Source organism: Natator depressus, chromosome 4, assembly GCF_965152275.1.
Source record: "Natator depressus isolate rNatDep1 chromosome 4, rNatDep2.hap1, whole genome shotgun sequence".
In the NCBI taxonomy this organism is placed as follows: Eukaryota; Metazoa; Chordata; order Testudines; family Cheloniidae; genus Natator; species Natator depressus.
In genome coordinates this window covers 51,283,392-51,305,993 of record NC_134237.1, presented here as the reverse complement: position 1 = coordinate 51,305,993, position 22,602 = coordinate 51,283,392, and the positions used below count along the sequence as shown (strand labels likewise).

The window sequence follows — 22,602 nt, the reverse complement described above, 5'->3', positions numbered from 1 at the left end:
CCACAGTGGAGAGAGACAGAGGTGCAATTGGTGCTTCAGGCCCTCACAAAGGGGCCCACACCACCAGGTACTAATACCTGTCTCAAGTCTCTCTCAATTCACACAGTTTTGGAACCCATGACCCTTGCCTAGCGAGTGCTACTTAGTTGATGGTGAGTCCCTCCATCATAGCAAAAGGCCAAGTACAGTTCCAAGCACAGTTCCCATAATCAGGGTAATAACAATTTATTCTTCCTGCCCCAATAACAGAGACACTGGGGATCCCACAGCAGCCGAAGTGACCATTTGGGCAGCTATGGCCTCAGTCTAGGCGGCGTGGGTGTGCCTATGCAAATGAGATCAGCCCCTGAAGTTTTTTTTTTTTTCCACAACTTGCCACACCTCACCACCAGATGTCAGGGTGGAGCTCATCCTGACACTGCTTACATCCTCTCCCCAGCCGAGAATTTGTCGTCCCGACAAATCACACGCCCTTTATACCAACTCATTGGTTTCCTCCAAAGGGCCTCAGGAAGCCCACTTTAGCTTCCACAAGCCTGTGTGCTAAATGTATTGGCTCCTCACTAGTCACCCCAGGTGCATCATAAGTTAACCGTTTCACTGGTCTTATCACCCTGTCTCGTCTATTGAGACTCTCTGTTGCTGAGGTAGGGGGAACATCCTCTTGAGTGACGGATGGAGAGGCTTCCCTGGAGGGTCCCTCGGCTACTGGCGTAGGCCCCTGCACTCCTAGTTCTAACGCTGGAGGGTCCAAGGTGCCCAGGGCATCCTCTACCTGTGTGTCTCCATTGTCCAATAACCTGTGTGTCTCATCACAGGGGGGTCTCATCAGCGGCACCGGGGTGTCAGAAAGGGGCCTAAATAATTCCGCCATGGGGTTTAGGGCGGAAGAGGGAAAACTCTCGTTTAGTTCAGCTGATCGAGTCTGAAATCTTGTCTCCATCCCAGGATACACCAGGGTTGTGTCTTCCTCCTCAGACTCACTCTCAGATGTGCAGAATAGGGGTAAGTTAGCTGCAGGGGGCCCGCTGTCTGTGTTGGATGGCGGCTTTGGTCTAGCACCTCTGTTCTGCCCGGCTGCCCTGTTGTGGCCCGTCTCATAAGGGATGCTTACCAATTCCCCCACAGGGAGCAAAAGGTTTCTATGCACCGTCTTTATTTGCCCTGGGCCGTCTTCAGGTTTGATCTTGTAGACCGGCAGATCTCCCAGCTTTTCCATCACCAGGTAAGGTATTGCCTTCCATCTGTCAGCTATCTTGTGTTTGCCAGCAATACCCAAATTTCGCAGCAGGACTCTGTCCCCCGGCTGGAGCTCCTGCGAACGCACTCTAGCATCATATCGATGTTTGTTGCGGTCTGCGTTCTTCTGAGCCGCAGCGGTAGCTAAGCGATAAGCATCCCGCAGCTTTTCCCTTAGTCGGGATACATATTGCTGGTGAGTTTCATAGCTATCTCCATCCTCTGATACACCAAAGCACAAGTCTATGGGTAATCTTGGTTCTCGCCCAAACATCAAGAGATATGGGGTGACTCCCGTAGCATCGTTCTTGGTGGCATTGTAGGCATGCACCAGAAATGCGACATGCTGGCTCCAGGTTGCCTTCTGCTCTGGTCGCAAAGTTCCCAACATATCTAATAGGGTTCGGTTGAACCTCTCTGGCTGAGGATCACCTTGGGGGTGATAAGGCGTTGTCCTAGACTTTTTGATTCCTGCTATCTTCAGCACCTCCTTCAGAAGGTGACTCTCAAAATCCCGCCCCTGATCAGAGTGTATCCGAGCCGGGAATCCATAGACTGAGAAATATTTGTCCCACAATACTCGAGCGACGGTGGTGGCCCTCTGATCACGTGTGGGATATGCCTGTGCATACCGTGTAAAATGGTCAGTCACTACTAGAATGTTCCCAACCTTCCTCTTGTCTACCTCTACAGACAAGAAATCAATGCATACCAATTCCAAAGGTTTGTTGCTGGTGATGTTCTTGAGATATGCAGCCCTCGTGGGCAGAGTTTTCCTTTGAACACATCGAGCACAAGTCTCACATTTCCTGCGAACATCTTCAGCCATTCGGGGCCAATAGAACCTACTACGAATAAGTTCCAGGGTCCTCTCCATCCCTAAATGCCCAAAGTCATCATGCAGAGCCCTCATGGCCAGGGCTCTGTACTTTTTTGGCAGCACTAGTTGTGCTCGTTGTTTTTGTAAAGGGTCAGTGGTCATTTGGTGTAGCACTCCCTGAATCAGTTTTAGTTTGGTCCATTCTCTCAATAGTAGTTTACCCTCCGGGTTAGGTGGGACAACCGCAGCTGGGCTTCGCCCCTCCCTTTTGGCAAGTAGTGTATCACGAATGTCAATATCTTGCCGCTGGGCTTCTTGCCAGTCAGCTGCATTGAGCATGGGCAAAGGAGACTGGTCCAATGCAATATAGTTCACTGAAGCAGAAGGCATGCATTCAGGGGGCAGGCCCAAAGCTTCTGCAACACATACCTGAAGGCTCTCACGGGCCTCTGGCTCTCGGCGACTCACACTGCAAATAGCTCTCACTCCATCTGTGGGTATCACAGCAACTTCTGGAGCCTGTGGACGCCTGGACAATGCATCTGCATCTACATTGCTTCTCCCTGATCGGTACTGAATGCTGAACTCATAGCTAGCCAAGGCGGCCACCCATCTCTGCCCTGTAGCATCCAGCTTAGCACTTGTTAACACATAAGTCAGTGGATTGTTGTCTGTCCACACCTGGAACTGAGCACCATACAAGTAGTCTCGAAATTTCTCAGTGATGGCCCATTTCAGGGCCAAAAATTCCAGCTTGTGGGTGGGATAGCAAGTTTCACTATCAGACAATCCTCGGCTGGCAAAGGCTACAGGTTTACGTTTGCCTTCCACTTCCTGGTACAGGACTGCTCCCAGACCCTCCAAACTGGCATCAGTATGCAGGATAAAGGGTTTGCTTGGGTCAGCAAAAACTAGGACTGGAGCATGAGTTAGGCAAGTAATGATTTCTCGAAAAGCCCTTTCACATCTCTCATCCCACCGTGGCCCAAATGGTTCAAATGGGCCATAGTGTCTCTGCACAGGGGGCTTTGGAGACCTCCCCTTATTCTTGGACTTAGATTTGTTCTTGCTGGACTGATGTCCCCTGGTGAGATCGTTCAGAGGCTTTACAATCGTAGCATAGTTTTTCACAAATCTGCGGTAGTAGCCACTAAATCCGAGAAAGGTCTTGAGTTCTCTGTAGTTACTTGGACGTGGCCATGTAGTGAGTGCTTCTATTTTATCAGGATCAGTACTCACACCCTCTTGGGACACGATGTGACCCACATACTTCACTGAGGTTCTGCAGAACTGGCATTTGTCAATTGAAAGCTTCAGACCATAATCCTCCAACCTATCAAGCACTTTAAGAAGTCTTTCTTCATGCTCCTCTAAGGTTCTTCCAAACACAATCAGGTCATCCAAATAAACTAACACTTGCAGTAAATTCATGTCTCCCACAACTTTCTCCATGAGACGTTGAAAGGTGGCAGGTGCTCCAGAAATCCCTTGGGGCATGCGTTCGAACTGATAAAACCCTAATGGGCAGATGAAGGCTGTCTTCTCCTTATCTTCTTCTCCCAGAGGGATCTGGTAGTATCCACTTCGAAGATCCAACACAGAGAACCACTGGCTTCCCAACAAACAGTCTAAGGCATCTTGCACTCGAGGCATAGTGTACTGGTCGACCACAGTACGGCTGTTTAGGGTGCGGTAGTCAATACACATCCGAATTTTCCCATTCTTTTTACGGACTACCACAATGGGTGAGGCGTATGGGCTGCGGGACTCTGTAATGATGCCATTCGCAGCCAGCTCCTGAAGATGATGTCGCACATCTTCCATCTCAGAGAGAGCAATCTTCCTAGATCTCTCCCTGAAAGGTCGAGAGTCATGGAGTCTGATATTGTGCTCTACTCCTTTTGCACATCCCACATCCCACTCATGCAGTGAGAACACCTTGGATCTTTCACAAAGTTTCTTCCTCAGGCGATCTTTCCAGTCCTCGGACACTGGTGAATCTCCAAAGTCAAACTTTGCTGGGTCTATTGTGGGAACTTGAGTTTCACACTGGGGTTTTACAATCGACTCAGGCTCAAAGAGGTCTGCTATCTTTTGTCCTTGCTTCACAACAACATCACGACTCGTTTCATTAGCAATCAGTATAGTCACCCTTTCCTGGGCTTCAACGGGTAGAGTTATGACTCCACTGGGGACCAGCACTCCTTCAGGGAGCTCTCCTCCCATTGGCTGCTCTATCATTGCTAACGTCCGTTTACTGCCTTTCAGACAGGTACTCATGACAAGCACTTCTTGCTCCGTCCTTGCAGGCACTACTAAGGGGGTCATGCCCGCGTACTTCAATGCCCCAAGCGGTAGCTCAGATGTCTCCCTTTTAGCGCTCTCAATTTTCCTATAGGCTTCAGCACAAAGCGTATGGATCATCAGGGTATTCAGGTACTGGTCCCCAGCCCGCCTTCTGCAGTAATCCGCGAGTACCTTGAAGAGACTGGAGTTGGTCCCTATCAGCACAGACATATCAGAGGTCCCTTTAGGGTCAGGGCATATTAGGGCAGCTGTGTCTACCTCTTCTCTTACCCCAGCAACCTCCTCTGGGAATTCCAGGTGCACTATGACATACCCTTGGTAGGGGTATTCATCCATGCTGAGGCCACACAGGCCAAGGCCAGTCAGTGGCTGTATAGGCAGGTGCCTAAGCATCTGCTGGTAGAATGACTGAAATATAATAGTCACTTGAGATCCAGTGTCAAGCACTGCTTTACACTCCACCCCTTCAATCCTCACCGTGACCTCTGCTCGAGGCCCTATCAGTCCTGCGGGGATCCCAGCTGGACAGTCTTTTCTGGGGGAATCTTCAAATCCTGCAGACCTGGGGGGTCCCCGTCCCCAGACCCTCTGGCAGCTACCGGATCTCTCCCAACTGATCCTCAGCTTTCCATACACTAAGGAGGGGTTTTCTTCATTACAGCACTTGGCAGCACTGTGTCCATCCTGACCACATTGGTAGCAGAAGAATTGACATTTCCCCCTTCGCCTGGGTTGGATGGTGGCTCTAAGTGCGGGCTTCTCAATTGCCACCGTTTGAGGCTTCTTATTCCTGGAAGTCTTAACTTGGTCAATGCTACTTTGCAGCTCAGCTATCCGTTCCGTCAGGACCTGCATTTGTTGGGCAAGTTCCTCTCTGGTGCTCACCATCAGTACACTGGCCGCTTGCAGTGGTGTTGTGCTGGCTGGATCCGATGTTTGGGCTTCCCAAAATTCACTGGCAGCCTGCCTTTCTTCCTCCTCTCTGACCTCTTTTATCAGCTGGGAGTAACTTGGGGGATGTTCCCGTCGTTCTCTTAGCTGGAGATGAAGTAGAATCAGGTTCTGATACTGAGTTCCTCTTACAATTTGAGCCAGTCTGGTCTGATCCATCTGCTCAGCAGTCACTGCTCCCCTCATGACAGCTCTCTGAAGCAGTCTCTCCAGTCTCTGTATGTAGGCTGAAGCCTTCTCGCCCTTTTGTTGTCGGGAATTAAGGAACTTACAGTAGCTGTCTTCAGGGTCCTCTACGCTCCCAAAGTTGTGTTCAAGGGCCTCTAGGCAGTCCTTCACACTGACCCCAGGGTCAGTGAGCTTCAGGGTGCGAATCACATCTAATGCTGGGCCGCCAAGGCTCTCTATGAGGCATCTTCGCTTTTCTGCATCTGGTACGGCCCACTCTTGCAGCATTTCAGTGGTATGCTCTAACCAGGGTTCAAACTCCTCCTCCCCAGCAAATAATCTTAACTTACGACAAGAGTTTGACGCAGCATGGGACAGCACAACCTTTTCCAATGTTTGCCCCAGAGCTTTTGTCCAATCATCAGCCAAGGCTGCAGCCTCTGAGCTAGAAGCTGCTGAGCCAGGGCCCAACAAACCTGACAAATGAGCCATTATACAACAGTAATTTCCTCAAAATATAAGCACAAACAAAAAAAATATAAATTGTTTTCCAATGTAGTGGATCACTCAACAGGTGCTTGCGAGGGGTACTGACCCAGGCATCCCGGACGAGCCCCCAAAAATGTAACCCTTCTGCCCATCAGAGTTGGCAGCAACAAGGGCCGGGTTCAATATCTAGGGGATCCATTCCAATAACACAATGCAAACCGGCTCGAGCCCCCACCCAGTGACCTGGGACAAATATATACCACCCCCGCTGGGCACCTCCAAGAGGCAATACTTCCCCTCTCGCAAGCACATAGTCTGAGTGTAGCAAAAAGCCTTTTAATAACAGAGAGAAACAATGTGGCATTATGTTGCGGAAACACCACCAACAGGATTCATAACACAACCCATGAGCAAAAAAACCACCCCAAGCAAATTGGGGCATGCCCCTTTCCCTCGGGTTCTTGAGTCCCAGCACCCAAACGTCTCTTGAGTCCAGCAATCCACAAATCACCCAAAGTCCAAAAAGTCCAGCCCCAGAGTTCAAAAGTTCATCTGCATAGTGTTACTCCCCAGTCTGGCTAAAATGTGCCTGTGTGTGGGGAAAAGGGGCAAGGGGCACCTTACGTGTCCTGAAGCTGACTGCCCCACAGGGCTCTGCTCTGCTACGCTGTCTCACGAACGGCTCTGCTCCACCACGACCGGCTCCGCTCTGCACCGCTCGCCGTCTCACAAACAGCTCTGCTCAGCTCGCCGTCTCACGAACACACCGCTGTCTCACGAACGGCTCCACTCCACCACGACCGGCTCTGCTCTGCACCGCTCGCTGTCTCAAGAACAGCTCTGCTCAGCTGGCTGTCTCATGAATGGCTCCGCTCTGCACAGCTCGCCATCTTACGAACACACCACTGTCTCACAGACAGCTCCGCTCCACCACGACCGGCTCCACTCCGCACAGCTCGCCGTCTCACGAACAGTTCTGCTCAGCTCGCCGTCTCACAAACACACCGCTGCACTCTAGATCTTCCGGCTCCCCACTACTTGACACAGTGCTCAGTGATTTCAGCTCTTAGTGATTTCAGCTCATAGTAGTGGGGGCCTTAGTGCTGGTGCACCTTAAGGCCAAAGTGAATGCAGCATAGTACCTGTAGCAAGACTCTTAATAGACCCAAAATTAGCTCTGACATTCCACAGTGGAGAGAGACAGAGGTGCAATTGGTGCTTCAGGCCCTCACAAAGGGGCCCACACCACCAGGTACTAATACCTGTCTCAAGTCTCTCTCAATTCACACAGTTTTGGAACCCATGACCCTTGCCTAGCGAGTGCTACTTAGTTGATGGTGAGTCCCTCCATCATAGCAAAAGGCCAAGTACAGTTCCAAGCACAGTTCCCATAATCAGGGTAATAACAATTTATTCTTCCTGCCCCAATAACAGAGACACTGGGGATCCCACAGCAGCCGAAGTGACCATTTGGGCAGCTATGGCCTCAGTCTAGGCGGCGTGGGTGTGCCTATGCAAATGAGATCAGCCCCTGAAGTTTTTTTTTTTTTCCACAACTTGCCACACCTCACCACCAGATGTCAGGGTGGAGCTCATCCTGACACTGCTTACATCAATATCTAGTCCATGCACAGGAATCCACAGGGCAGGGTTTGTTGCACCTGTTGTCATCCCCATTGTACACCTTCTGATAGATACCCTCAGTCCAGGCCCCAGTGGGGTTATTAGGTGTTTGTTCTTTTCTTCCTGGGCTTGCTTTTAGTTCCGATCAGAAGAAACTGATGATGCAGTAGGAGGAATAATGTAAATCACACAGTGAAAAGAAAAAGGATTTGAGATCTAGCTTAAGACAAACACAGGCATCTTTCCATTTTACTTTAACCTGTTCGTAAGGCCATCCATGTTTAATGTTCTTAACTTTTAACAAGTGTAAACTCCTATTACGGACTTAGCTAAGGCCCAGATTTTCAGTAGAGCTCAGCTCCCACTTAGGCACCAAAATAGGTGACTAGATTTTCAGCAGAGCTCTGCATATTGGCTGCTGTGCTCTTGTAACAATGTGGCTATATGTAGCATGTGGAAGCTGCAAGTTACAGATCACTTTTGAAAATCTGGCCCTAATTTAGGTACCTCAGTGGGAGCTGAGCTCTTTTGAGAATCTGGCTCCACTTGTGGATGCTGAGCCTTGAAAATCTGTCGCTGTGCTTTTCTAAAAAAATACCTGTCCCTTGGGAACCAAAAGGAACACTGATGCTTTGGGTACTGCCCCAACTAGGGTGACCACCCATCCAAACGGTTGAGACAGTCTCAAAATGGAGAGTTCAAGTCCCGATTCCAGGCTGAATGACTCCAGAACAGCATTTATCCTGGATTCCCTGTGGCACTGAACCTCTTCCAGGTGGTGGTGGTGGGCCAGGCCAGACGCTAAAGCCAGGCAGTAGTAAGAGCTGATCAGGGAGCTCATGCTGCTATGGGGAGCCCCAGACCCTCCACCTGCCCTGAGCAGCGTGCCCTGGAGGGGCAGGAACAGGTTCAGGGTCTGGGACTAGCATGTTAAGTTAGTGCAAGTCTGTCTTCCTGGCTCCAGCTGCATGGCAGACATACCCTAGCTCATCTCCAGCTCCTAGCAGCAATGGGGATGGGGGCTCTGTGTTCCTATCCAGATTAGGTAGTTTACTGTGGAGGAAGGAAAGTGCATGTGTTGGGGCTGAGCCGGGAGATGAGTGCACAGCACAAATCTGTACAGCCCAACGTTGCTATAAGAACCATGCAGCTGGCTTGTTGCTTCTGCTCTGAACCTAACAGTAGAGGTGTGGACAACCTGGCTGGCAGGTAATAAAATGTTGTAGCTGAGGTTTTGGTTCCCCATCTCAGACACTGGAGTCCATTTTCCTGTGTGCAAAGCCTTTTGACCTGGCCTGTGCTCCCTTTTTCCGGATCTGGAGCCCTATCCTGTACCTGCCGAAGTCGCTGGGTGCTTTGTAATTATCTTGGGAACAAAATTTGGCCTTTGGCTGTAAGAGAAAGCAGTATGAAATATTCCAGGAGTGAAGCTTTGGGGTGTATTGGGGTGTTTGGCCTTAATTTGGGTTTTGCTTGGTAAATAAATATCAATACAACAGGAAGCTTCAGTTTAAATCTAAATTCTTGAACCTATAAATAATTAAACAAACTATACTAGAAGTTTTTCAGATTTGTGCTTAAAACAAAGCTGGTGTGCATGTAATGAATTGAACTCATGTCTGACTGTATATTCGCAAAAAGAAAAGGAGTACTTGTGGCACCTTAGAGACTAACCAATTTATCTGAGCATAAGCTTTCGTGAGCTACAGCTCACTTCATCGGATGCATCCACGCTGTAGCTCACGAAAGCTTATGCTCAAATAAATTGGTTAGTCTCTAAGGTGCCACAAGTACTCCTTTTCTTTTTGCGGATACAGACTAACACGGCTGCTACTCTGAATGTATATTGATCTTTTAACCATACTCTCTCTCTTTTGTTTTTTAATAAATTTTAGTTTAGTTAATAAGAATTGGCTGTAGCATGTATTTGGGTAAAATGTGGAATATTCGATAACCTGGGAGGTAATGTGTCCGATCCTTTGGGATTGGTAGAACTTTTTCTTTTATATGATGAAATAAGATTTTCAGAAATCATCATATTTGACTTACGTACTTGGATGGATCACTTTAAGGGAATTGTGTTGTTTGGACTTCTGAGTAACCAGTAAGGTAGTAAAGAAGCTGTTTTATGCTGGCTTGGTAAAGCTAAGTATTGGAAATATACACCAGCTTGATGGGGATTGTCTGCCCCATTCTTTGCAGTTCACCCTAATTGGGTGACCGTAGTTGGCCCCCACTAGGACCCCGGTCACACATGTCCATTGGCATGACTTATTTTAAACCTTTCTGCCTTTTTTGAACAATATTCTGGAATCGCCTTGATTCTATGCTACAGAATTGGGTGACGTCCATGCAGGTACACCAGAGTTAATTTTGGCCTACTGGAGTATGTGTGGTGTGTGTTTAAGGGAGCTAGGACAGTAGTTATGTAACTGTCTTTTTGAAGTAGGTTTAGTTTGGTCTCAGGCTGCTGCCGCAGCAGGCAACTGTGCACTGGGGATTGTTGGAGGAAGCTCCTAGTGATGTCACTTCACAGCATGCCCTCTGGCTCCTGATTTCCCCCCCTTTCTTTTTCCTTGTAATGTCTGCAGCAAAGGGCTCCATTTGGCAGCATGGCGGTGCTTTTGACTATAAATGGAAGCACTTGGCCCATCTCCCAGTATAACACAAGATCGTCCTGTGCATCAGTTATGAAATCTTTAGCTTGATGACTTCATCAGAACTGAGGGCGGGGGCGGGGGAGAGTTGGGGAGGAGGGTAGGAAAAAGCCTTTGCAATCAGCTTTGCTAGAGACAGCTGACATTTTTTTTCCCAAGCAAAGAAAGAAAGAGGTAGCATGCAGATAGGGTGGGTAAAGGGCTCAATTCATAGAGCAACTGAAAGATCATTAGTGTGCTGTATTTTAGTGACACAGGCTGCTCAGAAGCTGTAGCAGCTGCTCTGCTCCACTGTGCAGGTGACACAACTCAGACAGTTACACTGCTGTTTGAATGTTTTCAACCAGTTCTAAAACACAGCATGAGAAAGGGATGGGGGGAAAGTGCAGGTGGAGGAAACTTTTAAACCAGGACATACAATTAAAAAGAAAAAAAAAAGCCCAACCTAAATATCTAAGAGCTACATTTCAGCAGAGAGCCCTTTAGGGAATATCTGTGCAAAGTAGAGATGTGGACAAATGTTACACTCCAGCATCGATTTTAACCCTGTCAGAGACTGGGCTTTTGTGGGGGAGGAGGTGATGGGGTCATATTCTCATTTTACTCTCTTTTTCCAGTCACACGGACCCTGATGTAACTCAAAGTGTTTATCTTGTAAGTGAATCTAAAGGTTATCTTCAGGTATTTCACAGAGGAGCCAAAAATTGTGTATGCCAATGAGTAACCAAGTGACCTAGCTGCTGTGTGGAACAATTAAAGAGGTTCTAGTGAGGGAACATTGGACCCATTCCTGTTAAGCACATGGTTGAAGGATTAGGTCTAAAGCTTAGGCCCCAGTAAAGATTGACAGTGTTTTGTTTTTACTTATTTAATTATAATCGTTCCCATTATGTTCCAGGCACTTTCCAACACTGAAGAAAGACAAGCCAAGGACTCATATTGCAGAGTTTTTATCTTAAGGGAAGCCAGGCCAAGTCAAGCCCAACTGTGTTCATCCCTCCTCCACCTCTGAATTCATTCCTTTGTACATTTATACACACACACACACACATCCCTTCTTGGTCACAGATTAAGTGTTGAGGAATGGGGAAGTAAATGGCAGAATGATCAGTAGTGGAGTTGAAAAGGACTTGGATACTACAGCAAGGCCCATAGAGTTAGAATCTAGCGAAAAGGTAGGAAGGATGGTGTAGACTACAGGCTAGGGTACTGGGACTTGGGAGACCTGAGTTCAATTCCTAGCTCAGTCACAGACTTGCTATATGACCTTGGTCAAATCACTTCAGCTACTGTGTGTCTCAGTTTCCCATCTGAAAATGAGAACGATACTTCTCCTATCTCCCAGGATAAAATGTCTGAGTGATTATGCGATGCTCAGACACTGACACGATGAGAGCCATATAAATAGATAGATGGAAGTGAGCAGCAAATCCTCCATCTCTTTTGATCATAGGAGAAGGAGGGAGAATCCTGAAGCTTTTATAACCAAAAGCAGAAATTAATTTTTTTAAAAAAACCTGTCTTTTCTGAGATGAAGCTCGGTTCCTAATAGCTGAGCAGGTTTCAAAGGGAGATATTGGATTTTTTTCTCTAGTGATTATATGGTCTCATTTTGTGACCTTTGTAAAAATGCCAAAGTTGATAATGGGGATCTTCCCTGTTCAGGGTGGCAAATGGCTTATAAGAAAGGTTTGTGTTTTTTTCAGAACTTACCATGATCCTTGGTGTATTTTCTACTTTAATATTCCTCACCTACTCAGACTCTCTTTCTAATCTGTCTATCTATCATCTATATCTGCTGTATCTGCCTAGGTATTTATAGTCTGCTCCTGACAATTGTATCTGACTGCAGGGGTGCTGGAACAATTTGTATAGTGGGGGTGCTGAAAGCCATTGAACCAAACTGTAACTCATGTATATAATGGAAACCACTTCAGCGCAGGGGGTGCTGCACCCCCCCCACCTCTAGTTCCAGCACCTATGTCTGACTGCTTTCAAAGTATTATCACATCCATAGTATAATATCCATCATGTGGTTCTGTTTCCACATCTCCCTGTCTATAATGTGCTTGTTGCCTTATTATCTCAGTGCTGTTCTTGATACGTAGCATATTCGCATTCCATTTATTTCAAACTGCTTTTTGTTTGGTCTTTTCCCAGGTGGTCATTCCTTGGCCTGGGTCTGCTGCTATCGCTAATCATTCCCAAACTACAGCCTTCAAAGTGGATTCTCTCACTCCTGCTCGTAATGTCCACCACCACAGGGTTTGGGAGCTGGTGTGGCGTTTCCAGTGGGACTCTTTTGCCTGGCTTTTAGATTTTAAATTCCTTAGGGCAGGAGCCAAACTCCTTTTATGTTCTGCAGAGCTCAGGCTATCCTGTCAGTATTCAGCACATGATAACAGCCATCAGGGATGCTGTGCAATACTACTGTGGCATGCTTCTTCTAGGCACTGCTTTCACAGGCACAAAAATCCCCATGACAGTGTGGATTCAGCCACCATTTGGAGAGCCTGGGCTGGCTCTAGGCACGTGTAGACAATGCCCTCCCTCGAAGCAGGGCTTAAAGTAGGTGTAGTTTTCATGATGGAGGGTGCATGCATATTGTGCAGGGAGCCACAGGCCAGCCCTAGAAGAGTCTTGAATGCTTGTCCCAGATCTTTCTCAGCCGTAGTCCAAATTACGAACTACTCAGCAATGCTGTTGTACCTGACTGAACTCCTGGTGTAGACAGTCCTCTGTCAACCAGAGCTTTTCGCCCGTAGACATAGTTCTCGGGGATGGTGAGTAGCTCCACCCATGGGAGAAGCTCTCCAGTCGGAGTAGATAGTGTTGTCACTAAGTTCTGCAGCAGCACAGCTGGGCCACTGCAGCTGTAAGTGTAGACAAGCCCTCAGTGAGTGCGAGCTGGCATTGCCTGTAGGCCAGATGTCCTTCTGACCTCAGCCCTAGAAATCCTATTTCCTCACCTATAAATCACTGCTAGCCGGGGACACTGGTAGTGAGGGAGTGTCAAGGGAAATTGTCAGATATGAAAAGATGGAATAAACCCATTAGTCATTGAATAAAACTCAGCAGCACCCTCACTTGGAGTGGATGCGGGGTGGGAGAGAGAGCACTGTTTGATTTTCTTATATACCTATTGTTATGTCTCGGTACATTTTGTAGCAGAAAGACTATTGTCTTTTGTTTTTCTCTTCTCCCTCTGAAAATTCTTCTAGAGTTTTGCTCCTTCTTCCCCTGCTTCCTTCCCAACCACAGCCACAGACATACATTATGCGTTGTTTGGTGTTTGAAAATTTGACAGCCTGGGTATGTCTCCACTTCCTGAGCTCATTAGTAAATAGCAGCATGCTCTGTAAAAGAAGTGTCAGGAGTCCCCTCAGTATCGCACTGAATTTGGAGTCTGAGCCGGTGCACTGCAGTTCTGCCTGCAGCTCTCACCAGGGGGAAGAGTTGTTTGTTTCTTTGTTTGGGAAAGCAGGGTGGGGCGAGGGATTTGGGGTGTAAGGTTTCCCATCTATTACTGTCTTCTTTAAGGGCTCCTTTAAACATCCATGCTATCGAGAGGGCTAAATAACACCCAGGGGTATTGGGACAGATAATTCAGGCATGAATCACAATGTCCCACAAATGACCCATTGTACTTTAAAATCTTTACATTAAGAGGTATACACCCTGGTGTGCCATAAGACTGTATCTCTCTCTCTCTCTCTCTCTGTCATGCATCCTTCCCCTCCCCCCCACCTCAAATTATTTTCATTGGGGAAAGCCAGGGCCCTGATTTGAAACAAAGATTTGGAAAGCTCCCTCCTCCTCCTCCTTGTTCCGAATAGCTACGCCTCAGTGTCTAGTTCAGGGCATCCTGATTTGAAACCTCAGAATGTTGCCTCCACCATCACCAAATAACATGCCCTTTGGGCTGTAGGTAAAGTGAATAATAGGGAGCCAGTTTGCTGGTTAGATGTCAATGGGAGAGGTGGGGGGAACCCAACAGATACATGGCAACAGTGATGCGAGCTCATTTTGTGTAAAGAGGGCCTCAAATCACCAGGGAATTCCTGGATTGTCTCAGGCTGTCGTGTGTGATGTCCATCATGCTGTACGAACACCATCTGTTCAGTATTATACTCTCAGTTGCCAGGCTACCTGCCCTACGCTGTAACACTTGACTGCCTAGCTCTACGTTAGCAGCATTATCCCAGACGTACTGAGGGGGTGTGCGGGGGGAGGAGGAGGAACAGTAGTCATGATTAAGCCATCTGCAAGTGTGGGGGTGGGGGGAGACAGGGCAGCAATCACCAAGCTGGGCCGAATGGTGGAGGATCAGGCGGATATCACCATCTGCTGGTGCAGAGACAGAACAGCAGCACTGGCCATTTTCAGAAACAGGCGTTCCCATCCCATGGGGTCCGCCTGTAGTAGGCTGACCAAATAGCAAGTGTGAAAAATCGGGACGGGGTGGGGGGGTAATAGGAGCCTATATAAGAAAAAGCCCCAATATAAAATTGGGACATCTGGTCACCCTAGCCTGTAGTAACAGGACACATACAGATTAATAAATTGGGCATTGTAGCCCCATGGAGAGGGTTGTATTGTACCCCCCTGGAGAGGGTCCTGAGGGGCACTTAAGCCCCTGACTCATGGTTTCAGTGGGGGTTTGGGCGGTGCACTGGACCTTGTTAGAGGCGTGTACAGCCTCTAAAGATTTCATAAAACAGATGTCAGTTTTGAGGGACGCAGTGTTTGTGAAACACGCCTCTCTCCCTTTGTGTGGTTCTTGGCAGTAGCTATGGTCTACATTGCCAACTTGTGTCAGTATAATTGCGTCGCTCAGGGGTGTGGAAAATCCAGACCCCTGAGCAACATGGTTCTACTGACCAAACTCCTGGTGTAGTCAGAGCTATGTTGACGGGAGGGCTTCTCCCATCGACATAGCTACTGCCTCTCAGGGAGGGGGAGTACCTACCCCAATGGGAGAAGCTCTCCAGTCAGTGTAGGTAGCATCTTCACTAAGGGCTACAACGACGCAGCTCCACCGATGCGGCTGTGCCGCTGCAGCGCTGTAAGTGTAGACAAGCCCTTAGGCACTGACCTCCTGGAAGGCACTCTAACAAAATCTTCTAGTCAAAAAGATTGTCCTGGGAAAATGGGGTAGATGCTGCTCACAGAGCTGATAAGGAAGATCCTACCAGTCCCCACCACAGCTCTGGCGAACACTGTGTGCAGTTCCATGGGAAATGAGGGCAGGGGACAGGATGATGGGTTAAGAGTGAATAGGTGCCAGAATGACCTTGAAATCCAGCCTGCCTCTCCCGTTTTAGTCCCTACCCCAACACAACTGTACGACACATTGGATTGGAGACAGAGGGGAGCTATGGGGTCATCTGAGGCAGAAGTACCCCTGTCACAATGGTTTCCTGCTTCCTCTCCTCCTCAGCCCCAAGCTCTCACAATGTGATTGAGGTATGAACCTTAAATGATTCTATTTTGTGGCTAAATCCTGAACCCTGCTGTGGTCTACAGGAATCAGTGTTGTCAATTCTCAAGATTTAATGCATCTCACAGTAGTTAGTGATTTTCTTAAAGCTCCAGTTCCTGGAGTCAAATGATGATGTGAGGATCTCAGTTTCCTTTTTGTTGTTGTTTGTTTGTTTGTTTTTTAAAAACAGTTTCTTATCCTCATGATTGCAGAGAAAAAGTTTGAAAATATGACTCCTAAAGGCCCAGAAACCTTACGGAAAATAAAAAGAACCAAACTGTTATTGTTCTCATGATTTTAAAGAAAATCTCATTATTTTTCGGGTCCCAATTCATGTATTTTGAATGCTTGCAGTTGGCAATACTGATGAGCTCAGAGCTGGAGTTTTGGAAGTCCTATTAAACCCAGCACTGCTGTTGATTCACCATGTGATAGGCAAATCACTTCTCTGCCTCACTTTCCCCATCTGTAAAATGGAAATAGTAAATTCTCCCCTCTGTAGCAAGGCAGCTGTAAGGATCTTGATAATTAATTTCTGTGCAGTGCTTTCAACATAAGTTTATGTGGGTGCTAAGTATAATTCAGTCTAATACCTGTTCCATTTGGAATGTGCTATATGAAATTGGTTGGTTGGGTGTGGGGGGTTTTCAGGGATCTCTTGCCTTTTCTGAGGTGTGTTAGGTTCACAAGCGAGTCCACCACTTACTGTTCCTGGTCCATACTTTCCCCTTGTATGTGGAGTACATCAAGTAGTAAAGCCGTATCTGTTTCTTTGTACAGGAACAGCATTCGGTGGGACTTTCTCGGACCACAGGCCCTATGCAGCCTTCTGTCCCACCAGGCTCCAGCAACGTGGTCACAGGTGCAAACCCAGGAGGTCCCAGTTTCCTGGGAAATCAGCCACAAGCAGCCATCATGAAGCAGATGCTGATAGAGCAAAGGGCTCAGCTCCATGTGATGGAGCAACAGAAGCAACAGTTTCTAAGGGAGCAAAGGCAGCAGCAGCAGCAGCAGATCCTGGCAGAGCAGGTACTGTAGCTCTTCTTCTGTATTTCAGACAATACAATACCGACACACATGAGAACAGGGGCAATGGAAGCATCACAGCCTTTCCTCATCTATGTTCATATGCGCAAACTGTGATTGATGTAGTAAACACATGGTCAAACTAATTTCCTGTCCCCTGGCTTATACTTTGCCCTTGACTTTGATTTCATACCAGGGTAAATCTGGAGCTACACTTCTGAAGTCATTGGAGGTATGCTGGTGTAAAACTGGTACGAACAGAATTAGTGTACACTGAATTGTCAGCCTGGAGTGAACGGAAGAGTAAATTTGAAAAGCACAAACGCTGCTTCTGAACTCAAGCCAGTTTCACATCTGTATACTCCCACTGATTCCTGGAGCTGCTCCCCATTTACACTGCTGTGCAGGAGATCAGAATCAGGACCTCAGTTTGTAAGGGAGACACCACCTGACTCCATCTTTTCTGTAGTAGCCTGGCAAATGGTGCCTCTGTATTCCAGTAATAGAGGCTGAAATTGAATTCAGTGTTAGGGCCTGATTCTCACTTGCCTTGCCCTTTGTGTCATCACTTGTGCCTGTGCAAAATGCATGTTAAGCTGCCCACTGAGAATGGTGGTGTTTTACACCCGCTTTCGCAGGTGGTCATCGCAACCCAAGGGAAAGCCAGTGGAGAGACAGACCCTAAAAGTACTGGGAAACAGCAGCTATACGATCAGCTGCATCACACATGACTAAAAACCCTTTGGGCCAATGGTCCGCTTAGATTCCTGGCTTTTTCTGGTGCACTGGAAATTGTATCAAGCAATTTTTCCTTTGTGTTTTGCTAATACATTTTTCAAAGTTGTGCTGTGATTCCTACACATTTTGTATTCAGCAGTGGGCTCTTCTTAAGGCTCTTTTTGTGAGCTGGGGGAATCTATATATTGTGACCAGGAAGTTTATAATGAACATTTGTGGGACAAGGAATCAAAGTACAAGAGGTCAGTTTTCATTCCCTCTCTTGCCATATCTGTGCACATATGTAAGCCGGTGCTTACATACGTGCAGTCTGTTTACAGTACATTGATGAAGCAACCAGATAACCTCAGGGTCTTATGAGAGCTGCTTTGCAGAGCACCCGCTGGTCTTTTGAAGGCACATATAAACCCAGACATCATTTGGCTTCCACTTATATTCACAATCAGCATTTGAGTGTGCTTTAAATAAATGAAGAATATTCATATACTGCAGATATGAGAGACTGCTCAACACAGCTGTGCAACAAATCGGGACACACAGGCATTGCACAATCACTCGCTGTCTCAGACGGATTCACTTGTCCTGAAAGAGTTATCAGCACATCTGTGGTGCTACTGTACGTGGTAAATAAAACAAGCGAATGGAAACAACAAAACAAAACCAAAAAATGGGGCGGATGGGGGGGGAAAACAGTAGGGGAATTGGGCCCCAGCAGCTCATTTTGTTTGGATAGAGATGGGCCTGAGCCACAAAGTTCAGATCTGGAACCAACAGTCCTCATAGTTGGGGCTGTTATGAATCCAGAGTGTGTGTTCTCATTCTAAAGAGCAAGGCCAGCCACTAAGTCTGGATCCGGAAGGGAACATTGCCAGAGCTCAAGGGAGTTAGGATCCAGTGTTTCATTTCGGACCCACCTCTCATGTTGATGGACAAAGACATTTCTAAAAATATTCCCTCCCATCCCCTCTTCCCTTCCACTCCCTTTAGGTTGGAGACAATCATACTGCTACTTAGGAAGTGCTGATGAGTAGGGACAGGTCATGGGAGTCAAAGTGCTGGTTCCTTTTTGAACCAAAAAGAAGCCCATGTGCTGAGTGCTCCAGCTCCTCTCAGTAGGACTCTTCACATGAGGCTGCGGCGCACTTTGCCTGCCTGCTGACACCCAGAACAGCCGGCTAGCGGAAGTGCTGCCGTTGAGCTGCTGTGTGTCATTTCAGCCAGTCTCAGAACGGTCACGTTCAGTCATTCTTTCGCTAATCGTCTTTTTCTCCCCTGCCGTCTTTCCTTCTCTCGTTCGCTTCCAGCACTTGCAGCAGCAGCAGCAGCCCCATTTGCCTCGGCACCATCTCCAGCAGCCGCGGAACTCGTATCCAGTGCAACAAGCCGGTCAGTTCCCAGGTAAAAGTTATAAATGCTTTTCACACCCTGCAAATCGGTGCTGTCCTTTGTAGCAGGCAGGCTCATTTCATTTGTGTAGGTGGGAGGTTAGGGGGGGTATCGATGGAAAAGATCCCTCTCTCTCTCTCTCTCTCTGCCTCCTGCACGCTCACATGTACACTTATATAACACACTTTCACAGAAGGGTGTTGTACAATTTTACATGGAGAGTTGTATTTCTGAGTGGCTTTTAGCTCTCTCCAATAAAATCTGCCCCTTAAAAATTCTCCCAGTCACTTTTTTCTTTCACCTCTGTTCTGCCTCTTTGGCTCTTTGATTTTGAGAGTTTATCTTTTCTCCCCACTCCCCATTATAAATTATTTCAACCAGTGACTCTCCCTCCCTCTTGGTTCTTCTCTTCTTCCTCCCCACCTTTGTTTCAGTCCATCTCCTTCCCTTTTTGGAAAGGGATTTTCAATGATTATCCTTCAGAAGAGGTCATCTTAATTCAGACAAGGAATGGATTTAGTCATGCCAGAAATGGCAGCTATAGAAAAAAGTTAAGTATCTTAGATACTAGGAGAGATAGCTTACAAGTCTGAAGCTTCAAGGACTTTTTCAGGACATTTGTATGTTGTCGAAAAACCTAGGGAAAATATCCTGTTTTAGGTACAACTAATTTTGAGCTTTTAAAATATGAAGATCCAGTTTAATGGCTCCCTTAATGATGCAGTCTAAATATATAAAGGACTAAAGCATGATCGTTGTAGTATCTGTTTGTGATAGTGTGAAATAATAGTAAAAGACTATTTGTAAGTGAGGAACGCATAGACAGACTATGTGTAAAGGAGGAATGCATACTACATTGTTGATAAATGTAAAGTAATGCATATTGGAAAACATAATCCCAATTATACATACAAAATGTTGGGGTCTAAATTAACTGTTACCACTCAAGAAAGAGATCTTGGAATTATTGTGGATAGTACTATGAAAACATCCACTCAATGTGCAGCGACAGTCAAAAAAGCGAACAGAATGTTAGGAACCCATTAGGAAAAGGATAAGACAGTAAATATAATGCCACTATATAAATCCATGGTAAACCCACACCTTGAATACTGCATGCAGCTCTGGTCAACCCAGCTCAAAAAAGATAGGAGAAGGTACAGAGAAGGGCAACAAAAATGATGAGGGGTTTGGAACAGCTTCCATGTGAGGAGAGATTAAAAAGAGTGGGACTGTTGAGCTTGGAAAAGAGATGACTGGGGGGGGGGGGGGGAGATACGACAGAGATCTATAAAATCATGAACAGTGCAGAGACAGTGAATAAGGACGTGATATTTACCCCTTCACATAACACAAGAACCAGGGGTCACGCAATGAGATGAATAAGTGGCAAGTTTAAAACAAACAAAAGAAAGTACTTCTTCACACAACGCATAGTCAACCTGTGGATCTCATTGTCAGGGGATGTTGTGAAGGCCAGAAAGATAACTGGATTCAAAAAAGAATTAGATAAGTTCATGGAGGATAGGTCTGTCAGTGGCTATTAGCCAAGATGGTCAGGGATGCAACCTCAAGCTCTGGACGTCCCTAAGCCTCTGACTGCCAGATGCTGGGACTGGACAACAGGGGATGGGTCACTTGATGATTGCCCTGTTCTGTTCATTCCCTTTGAAGCACCTGGCATCGGCCACTCTTGGAAGACAGGATACCGGGCTAGATGGACCATTGGTCTGACCCAGTATGGCTGTTCTTGTGTTCTTATGTACATTGATACCAGCATATAGCCATGTGAACAAAGAACCACATCCTCTCCAGCTGTAAACTGGCACAGCTCCATTGACCTGAGCAGAGCTCACCAGTATCCACCAGCTGAGAATCCTGCCCAAAATGTTTCTTTATTAATCTTCTGAAATATTGCACCAGCTCCATTGTTTAGAAGAAAATAGAGAGAAGAATTAGTCTAACTTGACCAATGAAGGGATTAGTTTTCATGAATAAACTAATTTAAATAGAAATATTTAGCCAAATTCTGCCCTCTGGTTATATACACACAATCCAAAGGACTTTACTGGTGTTGCATGGATGTAGCTGACAGCAGAACTTCACCAGTATATTAAAATTCCTATCTCTCTAAACTACCACATTATCTGAGCTCCTGTATCTTATGCAGGTAAAACTGTGGTTCTCAGATTGTAGTCTTGCTCAGACTGGGACTGGCTGGTGCTGACTCTTCTGATTGTTTCCAGCTGCTAACATGAGTTAAAAGACAGCTAAGAATGCATTGTATACTTTCCTAATACTATTTTTCTCCTTAAGCACTTGCAGATATCACAATAAAAATGTTATGGGCTTGCCAATGGGTGGGGAGATGGTTGCCCAGTCATAAATGGGAGAGGTGGTGGTCCACACCATAAACAACTGAGACTCGCTAATGTATAACATTGAGAAAATTGTTTTGTGTCAGTAACATAGGCTAAGTAAAAGCTGTTGGATTATCTGGTTTTTATAGGTTTTTTGTTCACTCTCCAAAAGACTTCACTTACCTGTATTTTGCACGTCACTCCACACCCAATCCCAGGCACCAGGCAAAGGAGATGGGGCCATCCCATTGAGCCATGTGTGCAATAATATGTGACGTGCTTTCTCTAGCACACATTTTCTATATACTCACAAAGAAGAACCATCCATCTTACGTAACAGGACAGTGTTCTGTGTCCTTCAGACTGACACTCATCTGTGCTGTATGCCATGGTGACGAGGACTGAGTTAGGGACATCATGTCTTGCTTTTGTTGTTTAGTTTGTCTCTTACTACAGATTTTTTTAATTTAAATTTAATAATGTTTGATCTGGGAATAATTGTCTGCCTCATTCTGTGATCCTGTTCGAGCTTCATCTGCAGAGTATTTGATTGTTTGTTTTAATTCGGTATGGTATTGACCCAAAACCACAATGAACCTGTGGCGTAATCAGAATTCCTGTAATTGTTTTTAAATAAAGATAGTAAATACAGAGGCATATTGGCTTCCCAGAAATCGATAATCCCACGTCAGAAAGACACAAGCTTGGTGCAGTTATTTGCCATGGTGTGGAATTTAACAAGGTTAGGATTTTCTGGCTTCCCATCATTGGTCCAAGGTGGAGTAAAATGTGTTTATAATATTGATTCACTAATACACTCTCTCTGCTCTACATGTCCAGAAAAAACAATTTTTCTTCTTTCCGTAGACTTAATCAGTAACAATGACATAGAAAATCCATTCATTTATGCCTCCTGAGCTATTAAAAAATTGATTGGCCTTCTGAGTCTGACATTTCCATTTTCATGGCTCGGTTTTGAAAGACAATGGAGATATCTAGAAGAGAGTCTTAACTGGTTGGCTGAAGTTCAGTTATTTACATTGAAATTCAGTCCGACAAAGTAGATTTCTAACCATCACATGCACTCTGGGCCTGATCCTGCTTCCATTGAAGTCCAATAGGAGTTTTGTCTTTTACTTTGATAGAAGCCGCATTGGGCCCCATGTCTGAAAAGAATAGCGTATGCGCAGCTGCATACAGTGCTAGAAAAATGAAGACCTTTGTCTGTGTAATTTTTAAAAAGGTCCCTGGGTCCCATTTTTCCCAGTGAGGAGATGATTTAGTGTTATATATTGGTATGTAATTTACAGTTTTTCTAGACTTAGGGCATAAATTTCAAAAGCACCCTACATTATT

General features: G+C 46.4%; 1 protein-coding gene across 2 annotated transcripts in view; it reads left to right on the top strand.

Moving 5' to 3' along the window:
• Positions 1 to 22,602, top strand: part of MAML3 (mastermind like transcriptional coactivator 3) — a 367,949-nt gene that overhangs the window by 339,802 nt on the left and 5,545 nt on the right. For both annotated transcript variants that reach the window (XM_074950875.1, XM_074950876.1), the window contains 2 exons: positions 16,517 to 16,765; positions 18,805 to 18,898. In XM_074950875.1, coding sequence (XP_074806976.1) covers positions 16,517 to 16,765; positions 18,805 to 18,898 — 343 coding nt within the window. The remainder of the gene's footprint in view (positions 1 to 16,516; positions 16,766 to 18,804; positions 18,899 to 22,602) is intronic.